At 32.6% G+C, this 27,767-nt stretch overlaps 3 protein-coding genes across 4 annotated transcripts in view; 1 reads left to right on the top strand and 2 right to left on the bottom strand.

Moving 5' to 3' along the window:
• Dh44 (corticotropin-releasing diuretic hormone 44) overlaps nucleotides 1-19,243 on the bottom strand; it is a 38,906-nt gene extending 19,663 nt beyond the window's left edge. The window contains exon 1 of one of the 2 annotated variants that reach the window (XM_088036523.1): nucleotides 19,026-19,243. The gene's annotated coding sequence lies outside the window, so the exon portion shown is untranslated. The remainder of the gene's footprint in view (nucleotides 1-19,025) is intronic. The other variant, XM_088036520.1, reaches the window with a different exon arrangement.
• LOC148175405 (uncharacterized) lies at nucleotides 398-3,464 on the bottom strand. The gene is made up of 6 exons (XM_088036981.1): nucleotides 3,427-3,464; nucleotides 3,285-3,376; nucleotides 3,083-3,134; nucleotides 2,938-3,019; nucleotides 2,818-2,851; nucleotides 398-2,646 (listed from the first exon to the last, which is right to left on the bottom strand). Exons 1-6 carry the CDS (start codon nucleotides 3,462-3,464, stop codon nucleotides 398-400), a joined length of 2,547 nt encoding a protein of 848 aa, XP_087893107.1.
• Nucleotides 19,244-26,003: 6,760 nt separating the features above from the next.
• RpLP0 (ribosomal protein LP0) lies at nucleotides 26,004-27,726 on the top strand. Its single transcript, XM_088036469.1, has 4 exons — nucleotides 26,004-26,081; nucleotides 26,429-26,519; nucleotides 26,724-27,479; nucleotides 27,531-27,726. The coding sequence occupies exons 2-4, from the start codon at nucleotides 26,466-26,468 to the stop codon at nucleotides 27,669-27,671; spliced, it is 951 nt and encodes a 316-aa protein (XP_087892595.1). The 5' UTR covers nucleotides 26,004-26,081; nucleotides 26,429-26,465; the 3' UTR covers nucleotides 27,672-27,726.
• The last annotated feature ends 41 nt before the right edge of the window (nucleotides 27,727-27,767 follow it).

Below are 27,767 nucleotides of genomic sequence, written 5' to 3'. Positions count from 1 at the left end.
TTTCGAGTTTTTGCGGAAATTTTCGCGATTTCAACATAATTGTGGTACAAATATTTGAGTTTTTATTTTAAATTATGTTTAAAATTTGCGAAAAAAACGCTGTTTTAATTTTGCAAAAAATGTCAAAGAAATGAAATTTATTCCTTAACTCAAACCAATTTCTACTATTTGATTGACCCATTACCTGTGTCAGCACAGTTTAATTCTAACTCGTAATTCTTTAACATTGTTTCGGATTTCCTCAATTATTGTTAAGGATGCAAGTGCATTTCTTATGCAATTTTTTAATACCTACACATTATTAGGTATGGTATGGTATGGTATTAAGGGGGAGGGTGATGTATTCACTGCACTCAGGCCGCAATCGGCCCATTGTGCTGCCTCCCATTTTTCCCAGCTAGCTTCCCTCGAACCAGCCCAGCTTCAAAGCAAATTGAAGGAGGGCGGAGGGGGAAGTGCTGGGGACCATGCCCATATCTGGGTATTGATCCTTTCCCCACATGGATCTTCTTAAATCGACGAGCGCGGGGCAGTGACAAAATACATGCTCCACGGTCTCGTCGTCTTCTTCACATCCTCTGCATTGAGGGTTGCTTTTTACACCTACCTGGTGTAGGTGCTTATTTAAACCGCAGTGTCCCGTAAGAATTCCCACTAATAAGCGGAGGTTTCCTCTAGACAACCGCAGTAGATAATTTGTGACCTTTTGAAGAGGTACTGGCATTGTTTGTCTCGAGATCCGACAACCGATAGTGTTTCGCCATCTATTGCTGTGGTGCTCGAGATTGCTTTTGTTTATCAGTCCGTACATTGCTTCGAGGTTTAGGGGTATGGTTGGTCCCGGTCCATATGGTTTCCTGGATCCGCCTTTCGCCAAGCCGTCGGCGATGTCGTTGCCGCTGTTATCTTTGTGTCCTTTAACCCAAGCCAGAGTGATCAAGTTTGTTCTGGACAACCTTGTGAGTTCTTCGTGGGTTTCGTATATTAACTTTGAAGTGATCTTGTTGCACTTTAAAGCTTGTAAAACTGCCTTGCTATCCGTCAGAAATAGAAGGTTTTTGTTTGTGATGTTTAGATGCAACATCTCTAGGACTCCGTGTAGAATAGGTACGATTTCCGCTTGGAATGTTGTGGGTCCTTCTCCAAGTGGTATTGTTTCTTTTAAGTTCAGTTGTTGACAGTACAGACCAGCTCCTGAACCTAAGTTATTTTTAGATCCATCAGTGTAAAGGACGATGTCGTACGGTGTTTCGTCCGCAGTGGATGAATCTTCTAGGTGGATTTGGTAGGGTTTGTTGAAAACAAAGGTCGGTGTACGTCTGTCCACAGGTGCCCCTAGTAAAGGTATCTTTTTGACAGCCTTTCTAAGGATGCTTCCGTGTCGACTGGCCGAGCTCCCCACCTTCCACATTCCCACCGCTTTTAGTCGGAGCGCCGTTCTTGTCGCCACCTCCTGAACGTAAATGTCTAGGGGTAGTAACGAAAGGGCAGTCTCTAACGCAGCAGTGGGTGTAGTTCTCATGGCACCTGTAGCAGCAATGCAAGCTAGACGTTGCACCTGGTTCAGGCGCTTCTTTGCTGTTTCTTGTTCAGTTCTGGGCCACCAAACTATTGCACCGTAAGTAAGCATAGGTCTTATGATTGCAGTGTACAGCCAAAGAACCACCCTTGGAGTTAAGCCCCAGGTGGTGCCAATGGCTGATCGACATTGCCAAAAAGCCCTATATGCTTTTTCGGTTTTTACTTCAAGGTGTCTACTCCAGTTCAGCTTACTATCAAGAGTGATGCCCAGATATTTCACCTCTTTTGCAAGCTGTAAGGAAGTACCGAAAATTGAAGGTAGACGCATAGGGGCCAGCCTTCTTTTGTTTGTGAAAAGAACAAGCTCTGTTTTGTGAGGATTCACTGTCAGACTGTTCTTTTCACACCATTTCTGAATTATCGAGAGAGCTTCTTGCATTGAGTTGCACAGGACTCCCTCAAAGTTTCCAGTAATCATGATAACAATGTCATCTGCATAACCGACGGTATAAAATCCATGGTCGTTTAGAATTTCAAGTAGGCTGTTAATCACTATGTTCCATAGCAGCGGTGACAAGACTCCGCCTTGCGGACAGCCTCGTCCCACTACAGCCTTTGTACTTACGGCTCCGTGGCCTACTGTGATTGTCCTCCACTGCAACATGTGTCCAATCCACTCGACAAGAGTCGGGGAGACGTTATATTTTAACAGGGCGGTTCTGATTGAAGAGAAGGTGGTTTTATCAAACGCTCCTTCGATATCTATAAATACTCCTAGAGTTGACTGCTTCACCTCCAAGGATCTCTCAATTCTGCCTACCACTTCGTGTAGAGCAGTTTCGGTAGACCTGCCAGGGGTGAAAGCATGTTGCCTAGGGTGTAAAGACATTTGCACTCTTTCTCGAAGTGCTCTCTCACACAATCGCTCTAGCGTTTTCAGTAAAAACGATGTTAGGCTGATTGGTCGGTAAGACTTGGGCGCAGTGTAATCATTACGTCCTGGTTTTGGTATAAAAACCACCTTTACTTCTCTCCATTCTACCGGGATGTATCTGAGAGTGATACATGCCCGGAAAATGCGCATTAGGTGAGGAAGGAGTACATCCAGTCCCCATTGTAGCAGGGCTGGGAAACATTATTAGGTAAATTTTCCTTTAATTTTTAACGCACTATTTGATATTGTGCATCCACAGCCTGCTATTATTTAAATACGACTATAAAATTTAATAAATAAAAATATGAAAAAATTAAAAAAGGTTATTTCTTTGTCATTTTTTTGTAAAATAGAAAATAAACTTTTTCTCTCTTGTGAACCTAATCCAGGGACATACTGTATATTGGAAAAAATTAAATAAGCTGTAGATTTCAGAAAATTTAGCTAAAAAATAAATTTTTAAGGCGTCGCGACGCCAAAACTATCGGTGATAAACAACCAATTTTTGCGCCTGTTTCTAGAGCTTTGTCAACTCTAAACATATGCACATTTTCGAAATTTTTTCTTCAAAAATGATTTTGGGGTGGGCATAAGTGTTGCCGGACCCTGTATACTGTACTAAATTACAAAATTTTAGGACAAAAAAATAGAACTTTTAGAATGTTTTCTCGTGAACGATCTAAAAATTTACAGACTTTTTTCTAAATTTTATTATTTTGGCATTTTTTATCCTAAAGCAATACAAATTTGCAATTTTTGATCACCTCTAAGTTAAGTGAAAAAGTTAGCAGGACCGGATTAGAAAATATTGAAGCAAAATATTAGTTACGTAAATATAGTGGATGCGCAAAAGTATAAATTGAAAATAAGCACAAAACATATTTGTGGGTGCGCTGAAACTTTGAAATATTTACTACATTTCTGATAGTTTGTCACATAAATTGAGTCAATTAATAAATCCACAACGTTACCGGAAGAAACTGTCTCTAGCCTTTAGCAAAATACTCATTTTAACGAACGTTTTTGCCGCATAAAAGACAGCATTTAATGAGCAAAAAACAATCAATTTCAATAGTTCCAAGCAACAATGAATCGGGATATTTTAGCTCACAAACATAGAGAGAACGGAAGCCCATTTCTTAATTTTCATATTTTAATTTTAGAATTTTAACTACATTTTAAACCAAGTAAGACCGATAGTCATATATGGCACCCATAAAAATAGGTAACCAAGCCGCATTTTAAATTTGGCGCTTATAAAAATTCCCTGCAGAAAAATAGCTATTTGTGTACATTTTGTATTTGTGTAAAAGTGGTTCTTTTTTGGCCGAGCTTTTTCTTAATTTTCTTTAGAAAGAAGGCGAGGGCAAAATGGCACTTTTTGGCCGTGTTACACACAAGGTTTTTTAGGCGACATCATTAAATTTACAAGTTAATTAATTTTTATTTATGATTTATTGATTCAGTCAATTATAACAACTGAATAATTGTAAATATTTATGAATCCTTCAGAAAAGTTCATATTTTCTTTATTTACATTTGCAGTTTTAGCACGTGTAGCTTCACAATTTGTATGAATTAGGTTTAATGTGTTTTTTAATGTTGTTGCAAGAGCACTGCTAGACATGCTCATTTTCAATAATTCAACACGTCTTTATTGCACTTTACAGCAGTTTGTCGATTTGATTTTACCCAAATAATTATAAAATTGAGGGTAATATCGGTATCTTGATGTAATATGCAAAACTATGGGTAGATGGCGCCACCATAGATCGGCCGAAAATGTTTGCGGCCAGAAAAGACTCACTTTTAGGCCGCTTTTAAGGCCTAAAAATTTCATTTTCAGTTTAAGTCGCCTAAAAATAACACTTTTTAACTTCTTGTAAACTTATTGTAAACGCAACGTGGTTGCTTTGCGGTTAACAGCTTAAGTCATATTAAAATCTATTACATCTATCAGTTTTTAGAGTATATGTATACCAAACGTAGTCACGCAGTGTAATTAACAGCAAACTTCGCAAGTCTCGCGTTTTCAAGAAATCATTGTTAGTTGTTTACCTCTGAAACTATTGAGACTGCGTTCATTGAAGCCGAAGTGTCACAGATGTGCGTTGGAAGGTAGACGAAATGAAGTCTAAACAATTCGTCTTTACAAGCTGGATTCAATGAAATTTTAGCGAAAGTGAAATGTAGAGCCTTTTTGCATGCATGCATCGTAATTAGCAATGGGGGCTGCAATTAACATGTTTATTTTCTCCTCGCAGACTCTGCTTGCTTAGTTCCGTGATAAAGCAGAGTATTTATTTATGGTTTGCGACACTAAATGACTATCCATTTTATCTAATTGCTTCATTTGAAACGGCTGCGTTAACAGCTCTTCTAATTGCACACCTGCTGCAAAAACTCCCGATTCCCTCGGAGCGAAACGTGCACTTACAGCCGTTCAAATATTTACAAGAAAAAGAGTCATGCGGGGACTTTTTAATTACTTAATTTTGAGGTGCAGATGGAACAATTTCGTGCTGTAAGAGGTCTTATTCTTATTTCCGAGACGAGAAGTTTTGAAATTACTCGAAATTTACGGCGTCTTTGTAATGGTAATTACGCTATGAAATTGTAATCGTTAGTGGTGATCATGGCAGATCAGTCGGAAAATCAGATCGGAGTTGATGTAATTTATATGCTGAGAGAGGAAGGATTTTCGAGTGTTTTGTAATTCGAGATAATTAATGAAAGACAAACGAAAACCTGTTTGGAATAAATTTGGTAAGTTAATAAGGGAGAAGCGAGCTAATTCACTTAATTAATTATGGATTTCGGTTCTTTTCAAGAGACACCTGCACAACAGGTCATATAACCTTGTCATATATTTACATCTTCTTGTTGCTGTGCCTTTGGCTCTTCCCAGCCATTCCCATTGTTCCACACAACGCTAAATTAATTTATTTTTGAAGAGATGTAACCGTCATGTTTACAAGCTCTTTGTTTTCAGGAGAGTAGATATACATTTATTACCACATGTCACCAGCACTCAACCGGAGCTGATATCAAAACCCACTTTTATAGAAAGAAAATATTTCTAATAACTCTTTTATTGCAGGTAAATCCCGCACAAAAGTTATAACAAGACAAAATCATCGTTAAAGAGATGTAAACTTAGATGTTGGGTTTACTCGAAATTAATTAGACGCTACCGTGACAACCAGATTCGGTTTTTCCCTCAAACTTCATTAATTTATTAATGAACTTAATTTGTTTCGTGTTATTTACTAATTGCGCGATCTTTTATGCTATCATTAAGTTTAATGTTTTGCGGAGGAAAAATCGCGATGGAGACCACCAGTGACTTTTATTGATTTTTCCAGTCATTACCTTTAGTGCTCAAAATGACGAGGATTGTCATTCACGTTTCGTAATCAGGTTTATCGAGCGCAGGGAAATTTTCCGCTTTTTTTGAATAATTAGACGAAAATAAAAATCATGTTCTGCATAAATTAATTAGAGTTACTTCATTTTCGAATTTCTTTTAGTTTTCAGCTTTTATCGATTTTTCCAGTCATTAAGTTGAGTGCTTAAAATGCAGAGAATTTTTCTAATAATCGCCTGCAGCGAACGGTAAAACTTTCTGCATGTCAAGTTTTTTTTTAAATAAATTCGAGGCGGTTAATTCCGGTCACATTTTTAAAAAATATAATTTTAAAAATTTGGTACTCTTAATAGGGTGTACAGAAAATTTTGAAAGAAAAGTGGAGCAAAGACATGCATCTTTGGACTCAAAACGCCACTAATTATATTAAAAAAATTTGTAAATGAGTCATTATATTTTTGATACATTCTCAAAAAAATCAATTTTCAAAATTTGTAACTCACAATCCGGTTTTCAAAATTTTTTGACAAAAACCGGAATAAGATGTTGGACTGTTTGCTTCAAAACGGCACTAAATATAATAGAATTTAATTGATGAAATTGAAATTATAAGAAATAAATAAAACTTTTTCATATAAGAAAAATAAGACATTTACAGAAAACTTAATTTTAAGAATTTGATACTTCTACTGTTATCGTCTACTGTTAGCTTCTAAACGGCACTAATTATTATATTATTTAATTAATAAAATTAAAATTATAAGAAAGAAAATGGGTTTTTGCATTTTTATACATTTTAAATACAATCTAATTTAAAAATTTGTAACTCAAAATCTGGTTTTAGGAAATTTTGAGAAAAATCAGAATAAGATCGTCCACTGTTAATTTCTAAATGGCACTAATTATATAATTATTTAATCAATAAAATTGAAATTATAGAAGCTCTGCATTTTTGATACATTTTTAGAAAAATCTATTTTAAAAATTTGTAATTAAAAATCTGGTTTTCAAAAAATTTTGAGAAAAATTATAATAAAATTGTCTACTATGAGTTTCTAAACAACATTAATCATATTATTCTTTAACCGATTAAATTAAAATTATAAGAAACCAAATGGAGCTCTGCATTTTTTATCCATTTGCAGAAAAACCAATTTTAAAAATTTGGAACTCAAAATCCGTTTTGTAAATAAAATTGAGAAAAAAAGTCTTACAATCGTGAATCATTGGACTCAAAACAGTACTAATTATATTAAAATTAAATCTTTAATATAAAATTATAAGAAACAAAATAGGTCTCCGATTTTTATACATTTTCAGAAAAATCACTTAAAAATTTGTAGCCCAAAATCTGGTTTTTAGGAAATTATGAAAAAAATCGGTATAAGATTATGAAGTATTGGCTTCAAATCGGCACCAATGATAATAAAATTTAATCGATAAAATTTAAATTATAAGAAATAAAACAAAACTCTGGGTTTGTGAGACATTTTCAGAAAACTCAATTTTAAAAATTTGATACTCAAAATCTGGTTTTTAGAAAATTTTGAGAAAAATCAGAATAAGATCGTCCACTGTTAGCTTTTAAATGGCACTAATTATATTATTATTTAATTAATAAAATTGAAATTATAAGAAAGAAAATGGGTTTTTGCATTTTTGATACATTTTCAGAAAAATCAATTTTAAAAATTTGTAACTAAAAATCTGGTTTTCAGAAAATTTTGAAAAAAATGTTTACAAGATCGTCTACTGTGAGCTTCTAAACAACATAAATTATATTATTCTTTAACCGATTAAATTAAAATTATAAGAAACCAAATGGAACTCCAAATGGAGCATTTTTTATACATTAGCAGAAAAACTTTGGAACTCAAAATTCGTTTTGTAAATTGAAAAAAATGGGTTACGGTCGTGAACCATTGGACTCCAAACAGTACTAATTATATTAAAATTAAATCTTTAATATAAAATTATAAGAAACAAAATGGGTCTCTGATTTTTATACATTTTGAGAAAAACCACTTAAAAATTTGTTGCCCAAAATCTGGTTTTTAGGAAATTATGCAAAAATCGGCATAAGATTAGTAAGTCAAAAAAAAGCTAGAAATAATTTTTGAATTGTTCTGAAAAAAAAACAAAGAATTTTATTTCTTGTCTTAAAATTTTGGAATTTAGAACAGCTGATAGACAAATCTAAAGTAGTAATATCTCCAAGTTTTACAGTTTTAGAATCAAAATTGCCAACATTCCGAAATTTAACAGAAAACAGTTTAAAGTTTTTGTTGGTCCAGAAAAAGAAAATTTCTAAAAATTCACATTTTTGTCCAAAAATTTTGTAAATTGGCACAGTTATTAATCTGCCCAAAAATAGTAAAGTCTATACATTTTACTAATTTAGAATCAAAATTGGCACAATTACGGAAATTATTAGAAAAAACGTTTCTAGGATCAAAATTTCTAGAAATTCTATTTTTTGCCCTAAAATTTTGTAATTTCGCGGTCTTGATGGACAAGTGTAAAGAAAAAAGCGTCTCCAAATTTTATTGTTTCAGACTTAAAATTGCGAAAATTACGGAATTTTATGGAAAAGTTTTGTTGATCTAGAAAAGGAGAATTCTAAAAAATCACATTTTGCTTCTAAGATTTTGTAACTTGACAGTTATTATTAATAATCTCTACAAAAGCAGTCTCTAAATTTTACTGTTTTAGGATGAAAATTGCCAATGTTATGGAATTTAGTAGAAAAAAAAGCTGAAAATTTTTAAATCCTTTTGTAATTTTGTAATTTTGCACAGTTGATAGCAATCTAAAGTAGCAATATCTCCAAATTCCACTATTTTAGAATAAAATTTGTCAAAATTATAGAATTTAATAGAAAACGGTTGAATTTTTTGTTGGTCCAAAAGTGTTGGCTTTAAAACGGCACTAATGATAATAAAATTTAATCGATAAAATTTAAATTATAAGAAACAAAGTGGAGCTTTGCATGTTTGATTCAGTTTCAGAAATATCAATTTTAAAAATTTAATTTTAATTAATTAATTTAAAATTGAGATTGTTAATATTGAAACCATAATAAACAAGATGTTTTAAAACCGGCGCATCCACCAAACTTCTCAAAATGTACCGGAAGAAGCCGGAAACGTTAATCGATTTAAGATTACAATGCAAGAATTATAGTGCACAGTTCGTTATAACCATAAACCTGCGACTCTTCTTGCTGCAATAACATTTTGTGACTACTTCATGAAAATTATTTTGGCATTAAAATTTTATTTTTACTCTCGTTGTAAATTTTATCGTCTTAATCGTAAAAGCCATAATTAAACAAACTTTTTCTTTAATCTCCAACTTCAAACGTGCCTAACACACAGACAAAACTACAATTACTCGACTTAAACTTTGACTAACCACCACGACGTCCAGAATGACATGCGAGGAATTACGTAACTTTACCACAAGAGTTAAGTTAGTTCCTTAAATTGTTTGCGGCTATTCCAAGAGACTTGAATTGGCGCACCTGTGGCTTCTCTCATTAACAAAACCCAGGAGTTTTAAACAAAAAGTTTTGCATACATTCTTGCATTTGTGATTTATGTTCGGGGCGACAATGGTGAATTTAAATAGGCCCGAGCTTAAAGTTAGATTACTTTTTAGGGTATTGTGTGTTTTTTAATTTACATGAGATTAAATGTCGAAAGAGTTATTTCAAAAAAAGCGGTAATATGTGCAGGGTAATTTTATTCCAAATGTTTTTGATACAAATTCTGATTCTGTTTACATTTTCAGTGGTTTTTGGTTAAATTAATTTTCACAAAACATTTTATCTGATGTGACCTACATTCTATTCCAAACGGAAAAATTCGCATATATCGAGAATACACTTCTTCTCGTTCCGTCAAACAAAACTGAATTACACAGAAAAGTAGTCAGATACGTAGAAAATATTGACATAAAATTTCGTTTCTTTTTCCACCATCTGGTAGTTGATGGTGCCTTTAAAATTATTAATGGCATTGAATTTTAAAAATATTAGCAGTACAGTTAAGCACGTTCACACTGGAGTCAAAATAAATTGTCTGGATTCCGGAAAGCTTTCGAATTGGGAGAAATTTCATTCATGATTTTTGTGAGCACCAGCTGGTTTTGTATTGTAGAATATTTGATGAAATTTTCTCGGTTTTGAAATAATAGGGCAATTTGTACACAATTTTGTACTTCGCTTTTGAAGATCAATTTTTTAGATGATATATTTAACAAATTTGGTTGAAATCGACATGAATCGAAAAAGTACCTCAAAATCTGTAAGTTCACTGAATTTTACTCCGATACGATCAGTATTTTGTAAGTTGTAATTACAAATGCTAATTTTTTATTCAATTTAACGGAAACGTCTTTTCAAATATGTACCTCTAATTCTGTTATTATTTTTAGTCGCATTGAAATGAAATTTTCCAATAATTGGTGCAAAGAACTCAATTAAACAGAACTAATTAAAAATTAAATTTGAAATTTAGTAGCAATTCGTACGCGACTCTGCCGGAGCAAATTTTTTACGTGTGGATTTTTCTAGATTTACGCAACGGGAAATTGTCTCGCAACTTGTGTTGTTTCTTCAGTTTTAATCCTAAAATTGTGAACTCGTTATTTTGTATTGTAACTATTTTAACAATTTCAGAGCAATGTTTAGAAATTTTCACTTTGAAAACGATCAAAAATTTCTCACTTTGCCAATTTTATCCTAAAACTGTGTACTTTGGTAATTTTACTTATTTTGACTGTGTTAAATTTTTAGAAACAGAATTTTTTAAAATTTATATTTGTAATTGTACGAATAAAAAATTTCCATGGTTTTCTATTAAATTCCGTAATTTCTAAAATATTTCTAAAATAATAAAATTTGAATGTTTTACTACTTTGTGGCTGCTCATTAACTAGGTTTATTTTTTTTTAATTAAAATTTTAGATCAAGAAACAGAACTTTTTGAAATTTTGGTTTTCATGATGAATCACAAATTACAACCGTTTTCTATTAAATTGAGTAACTTTCATTTTTGATCCTAAAACAGTGTAATTTTGAAATTTTACTCATTTCGGCTTGTTATCACTTGTGTTGATTTTCAAGATTTTAAAACAAGAAACTGAATTTTCATTTTTTTTTTTTTGTAAGAGGAAACAAAATATTCTATCGTTTTCTATTAAATTTTGTAACTGTGCCAGTTTTATTCTTAAAATAGTGAAATTTGAAATTTTTACTATTTTGTAGTTGTTTATTGACTGAGATAAGTTTCAAAATTTTATAGTAAAAAACAGAATTTTTATGAAGTTTTATTTGTTAGATGAATAAAAAATGTACATCAGTTTTTATTAAATTTCGTAACATTGCCAGTTTTAATCATAAAATAGTGAAATTTGGAGATCTAACTATTTTGTAGTTGTTTATTAACTGAGGTAAGTTTCAAAATTTTATAGTAAAAAATAGAATTTTTATAAATTTTTATTTGTAAGATGAATAAAAATTTTTCACTCGTTTCTATTAAATTTCGTACTTTGCTAGTTGTAATCATAAAACAGTGAAATTTGGATATTTTACTATTTTGTTGTTTTTTATTATTTGACATAAGTTTCAAATTTTTAGAGCAAAAAACAAAATTTTTAGAAATTTTTATTTGTAAGATGAATCCAAAATTTCTACCGTTTTCTATTAAATTTCGCTACTATGCCAGTTTTAATCTCAAAATAGTGAAATTTGGAGATTTTACTATTTTGTAGTTGCTTATTAACAGAGGGAAATTTCAAAATTTTAGAGCAAAAAAAAAGACGGATCAAAAATTAATTTTCTATTAAATTCCTTAATTAATTATACTTTGTCAATTTTAATTCCAAACTAGTGAAATTACTATTTTAAGTGCATTAAATTTAAAAATTTTAGAGCAAGAAACTGAATCATTGGAAATTTTTATTTTTAAGACGAACCAAAAATGTTCTCTACTTTTTATTAAGTTCTGTAACTTTGGCAGTTTTTATTCTAAAACAGTGAAATTTGAGAGGAGGGAAGTTTTACAATTTTTTAGCTGTTTATCAACTGGGGTAAATTTGAAAATTTTAAAGCAAGAAACAAAATTTTGAGAAATTTCGACTTTTTTCTCTTTAATTCTCTAACTGGGCCCGTTTTAATTCTAATTAAGTGAAATTCAATTCAAATCCAGTTATTATTTGTGGTCTTGTTGAAATGAGATTGTCCTTTAATCGATGCAAAGAACCCAATTAAACAAAACTAATTAAAAATTATTTTGAAATTTATTCGTAGGTACATATTTCTTGCGCGACTCTACCGGAGCGAATTTTTTACATGTGGGTTTTTTTAGCTTTGCGCAACGGGAAATTGTCTCGCAACTTACCGGAGTTCACTTGTCCGTAGAAAATTACATTAGAAAAACTTGAGCCTCTCTTTAGAAAAAAACAGCAGCACCGAAATTTATTCCGCTCAAAGAAACCCAATGTAAACCCCAACCGAATCAACTTGTCGGATGAGCTCCAAAGAAAAAGAGACCGAAGCACCGACTTATAAATCGATAATAAATAAATTACGAACGGATTAAATTAAAACGAGAAAATCTAATTCCAATACTGTTATACCACTTAAAATATTTAACTAGTTGGATTAGAAGCGATCTTTTTATATCTCATTGACGTTCTACCTCTTGACAATTTCGACCCGCGCCACTTCACTCACGAGTTAATTACATAGGGGCTCAAGGGGGAACCCTTGAAAACGCTAAATTGATTCAGGTTGTCTAAGGTTTACCTATTCATCGGAAACGTCGATTGAATTGAAAGTTCTGGTTTTGTCACGATAGGAACGATTTGTTTAGATAAAGTAAACGCCTTCATTAAAAAGACTGTAGACAAGAGCTATTGTGGCGATAATGATTGGGACCACGTGGATCGGTTCTGTCTCGTTGGGTTTTAAGGTCGCTTGTTTGAATGAAAGGGTAGTAAATCGCAAAACCTCCGATGAGTGACGGCGTGGAGAAGTAAGCAAACGGTACAATGCACAGCGTGTAATACCTTTTTATTATTTTCCAATATTTCAGGTTTAATATCATTGCGCGAAAATCTGTCAAACAAGTTTATCGCAGCTAGGGGCTGTAAAGCGAATTTTTAACAAAGATTAGAAATTTTCAATCCCCACCGTTAATAAAGCAGAATTCCAATTAAAATTTAAAAAACAGAGCATCTACGCTAATAAATCCCTAGATTTCAAACTAAATTGAAAGCAATTAAGAGCCCTAAATTGCTCCTTCCGAAAAAGTGGCACGTGCTTCGAAAAATCGCTTTTTCCGAATCAGAATAAAACCGGTAGCATGTCATTACACTTGAACAGAATCTCTGCATCACCTTGGAAATGGGTCAACACCCGCAGTTTTAATTGCAGAAATGGCCGCCACCGCATTCACACTATTATATCAGATTTCCAATCTCGACAGAGTTTATTCTGAAACATTGTGTTTTTAATAATGAGTTTTAGACACGTGATGTAATCAATTTTGAGCAAATATTGACGTACGTTTTTTCGATAATCTGGAAAATATTGGCTTTTCGCCTGGCTTGAAATATCTGTAAAGGTCAATAAGAAATAATAGTATTCATTAGAGTTGGTCCTTTTGATAAGCGATCTGTAAGAGCTTGCAAGATTGCAGTGCGAATGAACGAGCAAGCTTCAAATTGAGTTTGCTAATTAAATCAAAAACACATCGTTCTGAACTTTATCACTGAAGCATTAACATCGTCCGCTTTGCCACCTTTAGGGACCTATGGAGACGGTTTTTGTCTAGAGAGTGCCACACCGCAAATTGTCATTGTCATGTTAAAATTAAACGCGCGTTTTCTTACGAAAATATTTTATGTAATTACGAGCTTAATTACTTAAACTTTGCCAGTCGCGCAACTAATTCCAAGCCCACCGATTTTTTATCCACAGCTAATTTCCAGCTTGTATTTCCGATGAATTAAACAAACAAACGTCTTGTCCAGAATAAATTGTACGCCATTTGCATTAATAAACGCTCTTCGTGATGCAGATGCTATTTGCGCTTATTACACAATTCGGTAAATTTCGCTGTAAAATTTAAGCAGAGTATTTACGTGGATGTTGTGCTATCATTTTTATTTTATGTAAGCTTTGGGATACGTTACATCCATTTGCCGAGCGTTGGAGGTGGAAATTTGTACCGAATTACGTTAGAATGACCAATGTAGAGTAGTTATGGACAAATTACAGTTTAATTAGAGAAATTCGCATTTACAGAGGGAAAAGTTAATGTGGTAGTTGGGGCTCGATAGTTTAACCTGCTTGGCGGGTTTGTTTTGAATGTTTGTAATAAACCAAATAAATATAAATAAAAATAAATACAAATGAATAAAAATTCGGAATTCACGATTCAATATTCAAAGCATTTTCTTTCTTTAAATATATTTTGAAGACAAATCAAAAGTTTCCAGCGATTTCTATTAAACTTTGTTACTTTGCTAGTTTTATTCCAAAAATAGTGAAATTTGGAGGATTTACTATTTTGTTGTTGCTTAATATTTGGAGTAAATATCAAAAATTTAGAACAAGAACAGGAATTTTTAGATTTTTTTTTTAAAACAAATCACAATTTTCCCTTTTTTTTCCGTAGGATAACCAGTTTTAATTCTAAAGTAGTAAAATATGGAAGTTTTAATATTTTGTATACAGTTGCTTATTTAATTTGGCACTAATTTTAAAATTTGAGAACAAGTTAGAGATTTTTTAGAAATTTTTATTTTGAACACTAATCAAAATTTTCTACTGCTTCTATTAAATTTATTAACTTTGCCAGTTTAAATTCTAAAAAAGCGAAATTTGGAGGTTTTACGGTTTTCTAGTTGTTAGTTTGAAATTTAATAAAAAGCAGGAAACAGAAGTTTTAGAAAGTTTTAATTTTAAATCAATTTTGATTAATGAATCTAGAGTTTTCTATTAAATTCCGTAACTTTGTCAATTTTAATTCCAAAATAGAAATTAGGAGGGTTTAGTATTTTGTTTTTAGTTGCTTTAGTTGAAGTCGTAAAGTAAATTTTAGATCAAAAAACTGAATTATTAGAAATTTTTATTTTGAAGACGAATCAAAAATTTTATCTACTTTCTATTAAGTTTTGTAACTTTGCCACTTTTTATTCTAAAACAGTGAAATTTTAAAAGTTTTACAATTTTCCGGTTGCTGATCAACGGAGTTTGACTTCAAAACTTTAAAGCAAGAAACTGTGTTTTTAAAAATGTGTATTTTGAAGACCAAAACCAAAAATTTCTTCTACTTTTCATTGAATTTTGTAACTTTGACAATTTTAATCGTAAAAGAATTAATGTTTATAGATTGTGCTAAATTACAATATTTTAGAACAAGAAACAGATTTTTTAGAAAATTTTATTGCGAAGAAGGATAATAAATTTACACTGTTTACGATTAAATTCTGTAACTTTGCTAGTTTTAATTCTAAAATAGTGTTATTTAGAGGTTTTATTATTATCTAGCTGCTTATCAATTGATCTAAATTGATTGAAAAATTTTTAGAATTTTTATTTTAAAGACGAATAAAAATCTACATTTTTTATTGAATTTCGTTAAAATCCTCTCTTTAAATTATCTTGATAATGAATACAAATTTAGAAATCTTGAAAACTAAGATATTTGGTAGCAACAAAAAAATCTTAAAATTTCTTCATAATTTTCTTAAATCTTAATAAACGGCTTCTTTTCAGAATTGCTATCTGTTCCTTATTAAAACTCTTATTAAAACGCCAAATTAAATTAATTTCTTAATTAGAAGTGAACAACACGTATCAAAAAACAAAATTGCGATAAATTCTAAAACGTAAGAGTTTGCACACAAAGCTGATCCAATTGAAAGTTTTAATTCAATTTACCCACCGAACGAGTCAAATTAAAACTTTCGCTAAAATTTTACGCACCCCGACAATTAGCTATGTTAATCACCACCTCTTCACACCAAAAGATTTTCTCTTTATTCCCATGTCAGTTGTGAATTAATCGTTGTACAATTCAGGTAAAACTGTCACCTCTTAACAAATTAAGTATTTATAATGGCTTGAGATTAATGGCCGGTATTTTGAGTCTCTTGGGCCTCCTGCATATACTCTTGAAAATTGAAGGAGAGAAGATTGATGGAAGAAAACTTCAAGCAATTTCAAATATTATTTTCGCAAGAAAAAACAACAATTGTGGGTAAGATCAAAGACGGTGGAGTTTTAGCAAATTAATTTATAGCGAGATGGCTGACCTAGTTATCAGGAATGAAATTTATTTGAGAACAATTCTGGGAAAAGGCTCAAAATTATTCGTACTGTCAGGTTAAGTGTTGTTCAGTCTTTCTCGTTAAGCAAACTTTATTAATCAAATTTGGTGTGGATACATGTTTCTTGCCCTAAGCCCGTTTCGTTGTTCCTCAAGTTTGTGTTAGACGTTTGCTCGCTTCATCGAGACGAGTTAGAATTAATTACACACAAAGTACTTGACTTTTTAAAAGCAATTTTCGATTTACTATCAACCCACGCGGAAGAATCGAAATCAACCTGCTCGTTGCATCTACACAAATAAACCAAACTATATCCCACTGATTGAAATTCCGAAATGTATCGTAAATATTTATATAACCATCAATCATCTACTTTCTTTCGGATTTGTTGCTGGAATTTATTTACAAAGTCACAGTATGATTAATTGTTGTGAACAAATTAAATCAACTTGAGCTGAAATTACTGGGTATCACTTTTAGTGCAACACTTTAAAAAAAGATCAGGTGACTGTTTAGGGAAAACTGTTTTTAAAAGAACTCGGTAATTTTACTCCTCACATTTAACGGTCAAAGGATTTTCATAAGAGTCGGATTTCCTTTTTTGCGCTTGATAATAATCGGATCGGTTGAGATTCGTATTTGCGCTTGTTTGCATGCTATTTCTGAATATGGAAAATACGGTTTTTAAGAAGAATCAAAGAGTTCAAAGGATGGAGTTCCATTAATGATGAGATAATTAAAGTGGATTTGTGAAAGGAAAAATAGAAGTGGAATTTTGGTGGATGCGCCGGGCAAAAAAACCTAAGAATAGAAGAAGTCGTGTTCAGATTTTTTACAAGAAATTTTTACGAGATAAACTTGCTTGGTCCAACTTAGAAATTTAGTTTTTAATTTGTTGTTTTAGCACATTTTGAAGAAATATAAAAATTGGATATTTTGAAATTTTATTTCTACATTTGTATTTTTAATTTTTATTAAGATTTATTATTTGGATATAAAACTTATCGTTTTTGTGTGAGACAGTTTTACTAATAATTGTGGTTAATTTGCTTCTAAATGATTTGGTTTGTCATAATGATAAAAATTTCTAAAATTATTATTTCCTGTTCTAAAATTTTGAAAATGAGCATAGTTGATCGAAAGTATTAAAATCTCCAAAACGTCTTCAAAAATATTCTTTTTTAATAATTCTGTTTTTATCTCTAAAATTTTGAATACCGTCAATAATCAAGTCGGAAGTAGTAAAAGCACGAATTTTTACAATTTCAAGAGTAGAAGTGACTATTTCACAAAATTTCATAGAAAAAAAGAAAAATTTTTAATTTGTCTAATAAAAATTTACAAAATAGTAAGGCTCTAAATTTCACTATTTTAGAATTAAAACTGGCAAACTGAAAAATAAATGCAAAGCGATGAAAGTTTTTAATTCGTCTATTTTTATTTTTTTATGTTGATTTTGCTCTAAACTTTTTTAATTTAGCTCAGTTGATAAAGATTTACAAAACAGTAAAACCTTCAAATTTCATATTAGAAGTAAAAATGGTAAAATGACGGAATTTAATACAAAGCGATGAAAATTTTTGATTCGCTTTCAATTTTTTTTTAATCAGATTTTTGCTGTAAAATTTTACAATTTAGTTAAGTTTGAGCTAGATAATAGTAAAACTTTAACATTTTACTACTTTTGGATTAAAACTGGCAAAGTTACGAAATTTAATAGAAAACGGTGGAAATTTTTTATTCGTCTTCAAAATTAAAATCTTTAAAATTTTTGGTTTTTGTTCTAAAATTTTGAAATTTATCCTTGTAGATAAGCAGGTATAAAATAGTAAAACCTCCAAATTTTACAATTTTAGGATTAAATCTAGCAAAGTTACGAAAAGAAAGTAAAAGAACTTTTTCGGTCATCTTCAAAATATTTTTTTTAAATGTTGCTCTAAAATTTTAAAATTGAGCTTAATTAATAAACAACTAAAAAATTGTAAAATTTTCCTTGTTTTAGAATAAAAAGTGGCAAACTTACAGAATTTATTGAAGGTGAGTAAAATTTTTGGTTCGTCTTCAAAATGAAAGTTTCTTGCTGTAAAATGTTGACATTTAGAAACAAGACGCAAGTAGTAAATTCTATAAATTTTGTTTGTTTTTACAATGTACAAAAAAGTGTCATTGATAATGAAATTGAGAATTAAAACATGAATTTTGTTTAAAAATTGATTCTATAAAAAAAATATTTATTTTTAATTTTGTAGATGTTTTTAAAATTTCTCGTTTTTACAACCAAATCATTTTCATTGATTGTTATTTTTTAGAAAAAACACTTAAATTAGAAAAGAAAATAAAAATTTTGGCCCGGCGCATCCACCATTTATTTTTATTTAATTTTTTATCTTAAGTCCTAAACAAAGAATATAAATAAATGTTTGTTGATACGCACTTTTTGGGTCAAACTCGTCCAAATAAATTGTCCATCTTGGAAGTTTGCGTGTAGTGAACTTATTAATTTCAGATCTGAGAACATCTCATTATCACTTCCATCAACCACTTTGAGAACATTTACTTAAGAGCTTACTTTAATAAGCAGCTCATTGAAATTTCACGCATGGTAAGACACACCCTCTTTTGTAATAACTTAAGTTAACAACATCAAAACCCTCAGAAATTAAATATTTGCGGAAAACTACCTCAAGCTAAAACTTTAGCCCAAAGATCGAGCACGATCACCGTCCGGAAACAATCAAGCTTTCGATTTTTAACTCCCTGTAGTGGAAAACGGTATTATTACGTGTACATTTCTACTTGAGTGCTCAAGTAAAAAAACTCCACTCCCATTAAAATTTAAAAAAGTTAAAATGCACTTACCTTATGACTTCTGACTATCAAAGTTAAATTCAACAGGTTGGCGAACAAGTTCGGGAGTAGTTTCCTTAACAAAGGTGCGGGGGATTTTTCTGGATAAACTCCGAACACCGAGTCGCGAACGACAAAAGTGCGAAAAAGTTGCTGAAAGAGCACAAGCCGATGGTGATGGTGCCGACTGTAAGTGGTAAAGATCACGCAGGTTATGGACGTCGCGACGGTGATAGAGCGTCTTTATAGGCAGTGACATGCGCGTCGGTCATTTACTTGATGCTGATGGCTCATGACTTCATTCCGCAAGAATCAAAACGATTCAACAGCCATCAGGGAGAGTTAAAGTGATGAGCTGGGATGGGTGCTGCTGAAAGTGAGGCACGGGGAGGGAAATGGACAAAAAAGTGGAATGTTTTCTTTCATAAATTTATTTATAAAGGAAAGTAAAAAAAAATAATACAGAACTGTATCACAACGAAATTAAAAAGGATAAAAAAGTTAAAAAAAACGAACCTCTGCAGTTAAAAATTGTCTTTTTAATAGTGAACCAAAATTTTGAATTATAAAGTCTGGTACTGACAAATCCGAAATTTCGGTAATTTTAATGCTCTGAAAATTAAATTTTGGAACAAAGCTATTTTAAAATTGTTTTTCGAATTTGCTGCTTTAATAGGTCCATTAGAGTACTCAATTTTGAGTCGTTTATAGGTATCTATAAAAAAACTCAAAGCAGGAAATTTTGTTTTTTAAGAATTGGCAGAACTAATTAATTTGGCTGTCACCTGCTTTCTGTCAAGTTCTTGGTCAATTTGGATTTTACAATTTGTGTTTAATAAATTGCTGCGTGAATAAAAAATGTATCAATATAATTGAATATGTACCTAAATATAATAGATGTAAATACAGGTTGTGAGGTTAGGTTAAAATTCAGTGACCGTGAAACTCAAGAAATGTCAAATTTTAAATTAAATTTGAAAATCAAGTCGTGGTTACAAAACCATTACCAATCGTGTAACACGAAAACTCTTAAAAATGGAAAATTTAATTTTATTTATTATTAAAACTGTACAAAATCTCAAAATTAGAGAGCAAAAAGACAAATTTTACTATTTTTTGTAACTACGATACATAAACCTGTTGCGTTTTTGCAAGAATATCTAAAAAAAACTTTCAAATTGCAAAACTGCGAAATATTGTTCACTCGTCCCCAAGCAATTTTATCAAAATGACTCATTTACAACTTTTCCGATTACGCTCATTTACGACCATCAAACATTATCGCGAACTAACTTTTAAATCGCTTTGTCACGTCCCTCGGTAATACCACTCATATAAACTACCAAATTACATATCTATTAATTTAATAACACAATTATCTTTATCAAGAGCAAATATTGCACATATTGCACCACAACAACACCAAACAAAAAAATCTTGACACCAAAATTAATGAAAGGTCGCTTTTTAGATTAAATTGTTGGTTTCCTTTTCATTTCTTTAATTAATTCTTTCTTTCCAAATCGATTTCTATACACAATACAACACAATTGACCTTGTCACATTTTGTGGAACTAACAGACCGGAAATTTACGCGTTAAAAAAAATGGACAAGTTGGAAGTGAAATTCAGTGCAGCTCAAATTAGAGAAAATGAACAGGACGAGTTGTAACAATGCCAGTTTTCTTTGTTTCGAGGCGTGGAGTTTCTTAAAAGCACACATTATAACCTGGCGCTAATCTACAAGTTGTTTTAGGAGCACTCTAATCATAAACCGGCGCATCCACCATCTTATAGACGTATAAATTTGATATGAAACCGATTACGTTGCAATTATTTCCGCATATTTCACAATAATTTAATATTCACGTGAGTGGCTCCGATTATCTAAATCTGTTAAACGTGAAGCGATAACTTACAATAATATTTTCCCCACAAACATCGTCGCTGAAGATTAGATAGTTAAAGGTGAGCGGTTTTCCATACTGAAATTTTTCCATGCACTATAAACTTCCAATGCGATTGTTTAAATCAATTAAATGGAACATTGTACGAGCTTGAACAAATAAAAATACGACACGTTGACAGTGTTCGATAAAAGCTCATTTTATTACAATATAACAATGTTCATTTTGCTTGTTTCAATGGAAACTTTATTATCAGCTGAAACCTTTCTATAAAATTGCGTAACGGAGCACCTATATTTATCGTGTTGCAACCAATAATTTGCTAATACATCAAATTGGAAAATATTTACAAACTTGGACTCATTTCTTGGGATGTTTTTACGTGGGAATTTATTATTGGATGGGAGTAAACAGGCGAAAGAAGTCAAAATTGACGAGAATCACTCACGCACACTTCGAGTTTATTGAAATTTTTTCGTGGCGACGGCGACGTTCTTTTCACTAATTAAATCTGAACTTATTAGTTCTACATTGCTAATTCAATAAATACATAATTCAGTAGCCACAAAACGAGAATTTGCCAATTTCAGATAAATTTAGTTTGCTGGGATGGATGGATGGGATGGAAATGGAAAATTTTCTTATTCTGCGACGTTGATCAACATGCTCAAACTAGTGAAATTCAAAAATTTTATTGTCATACTCTTATTGTTAGAATTACTGAAAATACAAAATTTTAAATTTACTTTCGAAGTAATAAATTATAAAAACTGTTTCTTCTACTCTACAAGTTTATTATTTGGAGAAGGTTATAAACATGTTTGAACTAGTAAGTTCCGCACATTTTATTGCCACAGCGCAAATATTAGCAGAAATACAAATTTTTATTTAAAAAAAAAATTGAACTTTTAAATTCGTCTGTAAAACAAAATAATATAAAAATTCTCTCATTTGCTTTTAACCAATTAGGCAGAGTTAATAAACAAATTCAAACTAGTAAAATCGCAAAACTTTATTGCCATAGCGCAAAAATTACCAGAATGATATTTTTTTATATTAATTTTTATATTTATATTAAAAAGTTTCTAAAAACTGTCCCTTCTGCAGTGAAGTTTTATAGTTTGGCCCAATTTTGATAAATATGTTCAAACTAGTAAACTGCCTAAATTTTATTAGCTTGGCTATAAAATTATATGAATTATAATTTTCTTTTTCAAGAATTCTAAATTTTTCCTCTGACCATTAAATAAAAAATTCTAAAAACTGTTTCTTCTGGTCTCCAATTTTCTAATTTGGCGGATGTAATAAATATTACATAACTAGTAAAATTATAATATATTACCATATCGCAAAAATGAACAAAAGTGATTATTAAAAATTATAAATATTGTCTCATTTGCTCTACAGTTTTATTTAGTAAATTCTCCAAGTTGTATAGCTATAGCATAAAAATTACTAAAATAACAAAACTGTATTTAAAAAAATTGGGTTTATTCTCAATTTTAAATTTCCCAAAAATTGTATCTTCTGGTCTACTCTTTCATAATCTGACGAAATTTATAAACACATTTAAACTAGTAAACAACCTAAAGGTTAATGCCAGTTAAAATTACCAGAAATATGTGACCAAACTCTCTAAGTAGATATTAATTACAAAACGAACAATTTTTTTGAGTACGCAACAAAAATTCAGATGCTTTTTTATGTGCGACTTTATAACTGAACGAAACCAAACAGTCGAGCGAACTCAAAATTGCCGAGACCGTTGTTTCAGTTTATTAAAATTTTTTCTTGCGAAATTTCGCCCGAATTGAATTATCGCTCACTTGCAGAAGCAGCGATTATATCGGCGGTAACTTGAGAGTTCTGAATATTTCCAAATCAAAGCGATGCTTCTTCAGGTGTGGCCAAAATTAAATAATCTTTCCTTTGCCTTCTACTGATTAATTTCGTTAAAAAGGGAACATAAGTGGGAGTACAATCAAAGCATTTTAATTAATGCAAATGCCTCTCTTGCTCAAAGCTTGTTATATGACAATAAAATAATTACAGTCAAATTATTCAAAGCTTTTCGGCGCTGAAATAAAGGAATTAACTTTGTGGTCTGCAAAAATTACTTGCAAAGCAGATAGTTCTTGAGTTAATGCCTTATTTACATTTTGGTGAAAGCAAAGCGTCGTTAATTTGAAGAGAAAAACAAGAAAGAAAAGGGGTGGATGCGCCGGAGAGACTTTACTACAACAATTTAATTTTTTAACTAAAACTCAGAGCTGTGAAAGGAAAAAAATGTTAAATTTGAAGGGCTAGTTAATCATGTTGGTGGTCGACAAAATCAATAATCCCGTAAGTGGACAGTAGATTTTTTTCAACAATTTTTACCACAAAAGATTGAGTATCCAATTAGTTGCGTGTAACCTTAACTAAAACGTGGATAAGCGAGGAATAGAATGAAATGACATTAAAGAAAATACCAGACATATAATTTTATCACCGGTGTTATTATGACAGCAGCAGACGTTCAACATTACGTCTCCACATGTTTACACAACCCTCGCTCTTACATAATTACCACAATTATGACAGTTTTCGCCATACTTAAACTTACATAAAAATCCTGATCCTGGAACTCGGCGGCGACAGGAATACGAAATCGCTGGATTAAGATTTAAAAAGGATAACGCACCGGCGGTTAGAGCATCATGAAACGAAAAGTAGCAAATAGAGAAATTTCATAACGACCCGAGCATATTGCGAATTTTCCCGTGAATCGAAAATTATAGGAAAGTGGAGTTTATTGCAAACAAAATTGGGAAAAAGTTGACTCACATTTTCTGGATTTAGATAAATCACGTGACAAGCTCCGGGAGGATTTTCGTTGTTAGGACCTCACCTGGAATGACGTGAACGTGGTTCGAGGAGAATTTGCCTTTGATATGTGCTACAGCGCTGGGAGCATTTTGTTTAATTAAAAGGGGAAAATTAGGAATTATCTCGGGTTTATTGCGATTTTCAGGGAAATTTATGCTAATGTTGCCGAAAAACAACGAAAAATAATTAAATGCGTGTATGCAGAACTATTATTCTCCGGATACGCAGGGGAAATGTACCCTAAAATTTCGCGTGTTTAGGTTACCGGTGAGTTCAAGTCCCGGACATGTCCGGGAAGCCTGGAATTTTGGGAATTTCTTGCGGAAGTCTTAGCCTTCCGTGGGCGCGGGTCAGACTCGAGAATTCTCGTGAAATTCATAATTTTCATACCTCTGTATCAGCAGTTCGATTTTTCACATTAGCCAAACACGATTACCGTGGAGTTGTTTGAATAAATGATTACCTTGTCAACTCGCCCATTTCCGAAAGAATTATTAACGAGGATTGTAAACCTTCGGAACGTGCCGAAATATTTACAGTTCTAAAGTGACAAAATTACACGACTAGACTAGAAATTAATTAAAAGTCTACTCTTTGTCTGTGTCTTTTATTTCTCTTCTTTATCATTTTCAGAGCGCCTAATTTTAATATGCAGGAAGTTTAAGTGGATTAGAACTACTTAAGAACTTTCTGCGGCGATCCTTCATGAGCTTAACTTCTTTGCATTCATATTGAGTTGCAACATTTCACCGTCTGTGTATGAAACAGGATTACCAGAGGCGGTGCTAATCAAGGGCCAGTAGGGAGCGAATTAAGTGACGAACTCCACTGCTTGGAAGCTTATACTCGGACTATTTGCATTCATCACAATTGTTCCGTTACAATTTGAATTTAGTAGTTTCTATAAAGGCGAGAGATAGTTGGGATTTGTTGCGAATATGTTTTACATAATCAAGAGCACAGCCTTTGCGCACAAAGCCGGGATAAATCCAGCATTATTCCAGAAAATTTCCAGATGGAAATATCCTCTTTTATCTGCATGATAAATTTTTATATACACGAAAAAATGTGACGTTTATAGCTACAAAGCGGCGTTAGAATGATCGACATTTTCGAGCTCTTTAGCTTCCATTCTCAGCCCGATCTAATTGAAACTGTTTATAAAAATAGTGTCAAAATTTGTATCCGTTTCGCCGGAATAATTTCCATAATGGAAGTAAATTACTTCGTCTATTTTCGACCGTGACGTGCAATTTAAATAATTTTTTACGAAAAATTATCATGAGAGCTTAATGAAACGAAATACTGAACTGATCAGTCGTGAAGCGATAATTGCGTTTGATCACTGAATAGAGCGTTTAATTTCTACATCAACTGCCTTTTTAAAAGTCTAATGTCAGATTAATCAACGTAAATTACACGCTTGTTGCTAATGAATATTCGTGATTTCTTGCAGCGAAGGAAATTTACTAAGAATAATTATTGCGCATTCTTTTGCGCGAAGCTACGGTAAGAATAAACGCGTAATTTTAACTTACTATGTACACAAATATCTTGGTGATATTTTAGTTGAAAAATTTCGCTGGGAGCTAATGAAGAGAGTTTAATCAAGAGAGTCCCGAGGGAATTCAAAGACAATTGAAAATGGTGGATGCGCCGGGCCACTTTAAAATTAGGTACAACAGAGCTTCACTTTTCAGACCGAATTCAAGCCGAAAAAGTTGACTTAAAACAATTACCTCTAATCGACCTTTTATTGCGCTTTTATTTCCATAATCCACCTCCGCATTTATTATTTATTTACTCTTGTAATTCTACTCTCATCGTCCTCATTTATTACATTTATCTTTATTTTTATTCCAGAGTCAGTGCACGATACAATTATTTCGAACACACAACACCCCAAATTTATTCAAGATAAAGAATTTTCCAAAATTGATTAAAACGACAACGCGCTAATTAATTCTCTTTGATGTTTTTATAAAACACCGAGATTACAAATAAACCAGTTTTTTAAATTGTTGTAGGACGGAGACCGGGAGGCCTTTTTATCGCTTTTATCTCTCAAAGAAAATGTAATAAGAAAATGTGGCACCGTCAAAGAGGAGACAATCGAATGAGACTAACAGAGGATAAAAAATCGTCAGTAAGAAGACACGAGAATGTGACGATGTCGTAACGAATTTTCAACCACCTTGGCGCCAAATTTTAAAACAACCAGCGCTCTTGCAGTGGTGTGAAGTTGCCGCGACGGAAACAAAACTCAGCCATTGCGCCTGTTGTCTCCGCCGAGGTAAGTTGTTTTTACTTTTTCTTATAAAATCTCAATCATCTTAACAGAATTCGACGTTTTTATTCCGTTTTTACGTTCCCAAAATAATGCCAAGACTGTTTTTACCGTTCTTTCCATAAAATGAACTTGTTTTTGTTAAGAAAAACGAAATTTAAGTTTTTAGGTTATGTGAAAGTGTTTACAAATTCAGCAAATAAATCGCTGTTTTTAGGTGCTTGCTCTAATTGGGGCACGTACGAGAGAGTGTGATGTCAAATCATGTCTTTTGACTAGAATTGTTGGCAAAAACACGTCTCATCAGAATTGAGGTTATGTTCACGTATGTTATTAAATTCCTCTCTTTTCAGTTCTTAAATTCATTCAGAGTCCCTACACACTTCAAAGATGGGTAGGGAGGACAAGGCAACCTGGAAGTCCAACTACTTCAGCAAATTAGTCGTGAGTATCTCGTTGTGTGGTTTTCCTCTCAACTGCCTTAAATGATGATATTTTTCGTCTCTGAAAAGTCACGCATGGTAGAGCTAGAAATAGCAGAACCCACTACCATGCTGGCCTCATTTGTGGAAATTTTTAACTGACTAAACCGTGCGACTGCATTTGACCTCCAGTTTCTTCTCGCGGTGACACTTTTATTGTTTCCAGCAACTTCTTGAAGACTACCCCAAATGTTTCATTGTCGGCGCTGACAATGTCGGCTCCAAGCAGATGCAACAAATCCGCATTTCCCTCCGAGGTTCCGCTGTGGTCCTCATGGGTAAGAACACCATGATGCGTAAAGCCATCAAGGGTCATTGCGAACGCAACCCGGCCCTGGAGAAACTTCTCCCTCGCATCAAAGGAAATGTCGGTTTTGTCTTCACTCGCGGTGACCTCGTGGAAGTCCGCGACAAGCTTCTTGAGAACAAAGTCCGTGCTCCTGCTCGTGCTGGCGCGATCGCCCCATTGCCTGTTATCATCCCAGCTCAGAACACCGGTTTAGGTCCCGAAAAAACAAGTTTCTTCCAAGCTCTGTCGATCCCGACCAAGATTTCCAAGGGTACTATTGAAATCATCAATGACGTCCACATTCTGAAGCCTGGAGACAAAGTTGGTGCCTCTGAAGCCACTCTTTTGAACATGTTGAACATCTCTCCGTTTTCTTACGGTTTGATCGTTGAACAAGTGTACGACTCTGGCACCATCTTTGCTCCAGCGATTTTGGACATCAAACCTGAGGATCTTAGAGAGAGGTTCTTGGCTGGTGTTGCTAACGTCGCTGCTGTTTGCTTGGCTGTTGGGTATCCCACCATTGCGTCTGCGCCTCACAGTATCGCCAACGGATTCAAGAATCTTTTGGCTATTGCTGCCGTCACCGAGGTTGAGTTCAAGGAAGCCACCACTATCAAGGAGTACATCAAGGTAAAGAATCGAACTATGATTGTAAAATTGAGGTTTATTGAGTTTTCTTAGGACCCGAGCAAGTTCGCCGCCGCCGCTCCTGCTGCTGCTGCCGCCCCGGCCGCCGCTGCACCAGCTGCTGCGAAGAAGGAAGAAAAGAAAGAGGAGTCCGAGAGCGAAGATGATGATATGGGCTTTGGTCTCTTTGACTAAGAAGGTTTTGTTTGCATCTGCATAACGCCAGACTGTCAATAAACAATGGAACAAGGTTGAGGGTTTGATATTCCACACATTTTGTCCCGTTTCCTG

The sequence above is a fragment of the Gnatocerus cornutus genome, chromosome 5 (genome assembly GCF_029298725.1).
Source record: "Gnatocerus cornutus isolate USDA-ARS CGAHR chromosome 5, icGnaCorn1.1, whole genome shotgun sequence".
In the NCBI taxonomy this organism is placed as follows: Eukaryota; Metazoa; Arthropoda; class Insecta; order Coleoptera; family Tenebrionidae; genus Gnatocerus; species Gnatocerus cornutus.
The sequence above is the reverse complement of the archived record's forward strand: the minus strand, read 5'-3'. Positions and strand labels throughout refer to the sequence as shown.

Coding starts and splice junctions, on each gene's coding strand:
- LOC148175405 (XM_088036981.1), bottom strand. CDS start 3,464: ATGAGTATTTTGCTAAAGGCTAGAGACAGTTTCTTCCG. Junction 3,135..3,284: donor TGCGCATCCACTATATTTAC/GTAACTAATATT, acceptor GTAAATTTTTAG/ATCGTTCACGAGAAAACATT. Junction 2,852..2,937: donor TTGGTTGTTTATCACCGATA/GTTTTGGCGTCG, acceptor TCCAATATACAG/TATGTCCCTGGATTAGGTTC.
- RpLP0 (XM_088036469.1), top strand. CDS start 26,466: ATGGGTAGGGAGGACAAGGCAACCTGGAAGTCCAACTACTTCAGCAAA. Junction 26,520..26,723: donor ACTACTTCAGCAAATTAGTC/GTGAGTATCTCG, acceptor TATTGTTTCCAG/CAACTTCTTGAAGACTACCC. Junction 27,480..27,530: donor CTATCAAGGAGTACATCAAG/GTAAAGAATCGA, acceptor GAGTTTTCTTAG/GACCCGAGCAAGTTCGCCGC.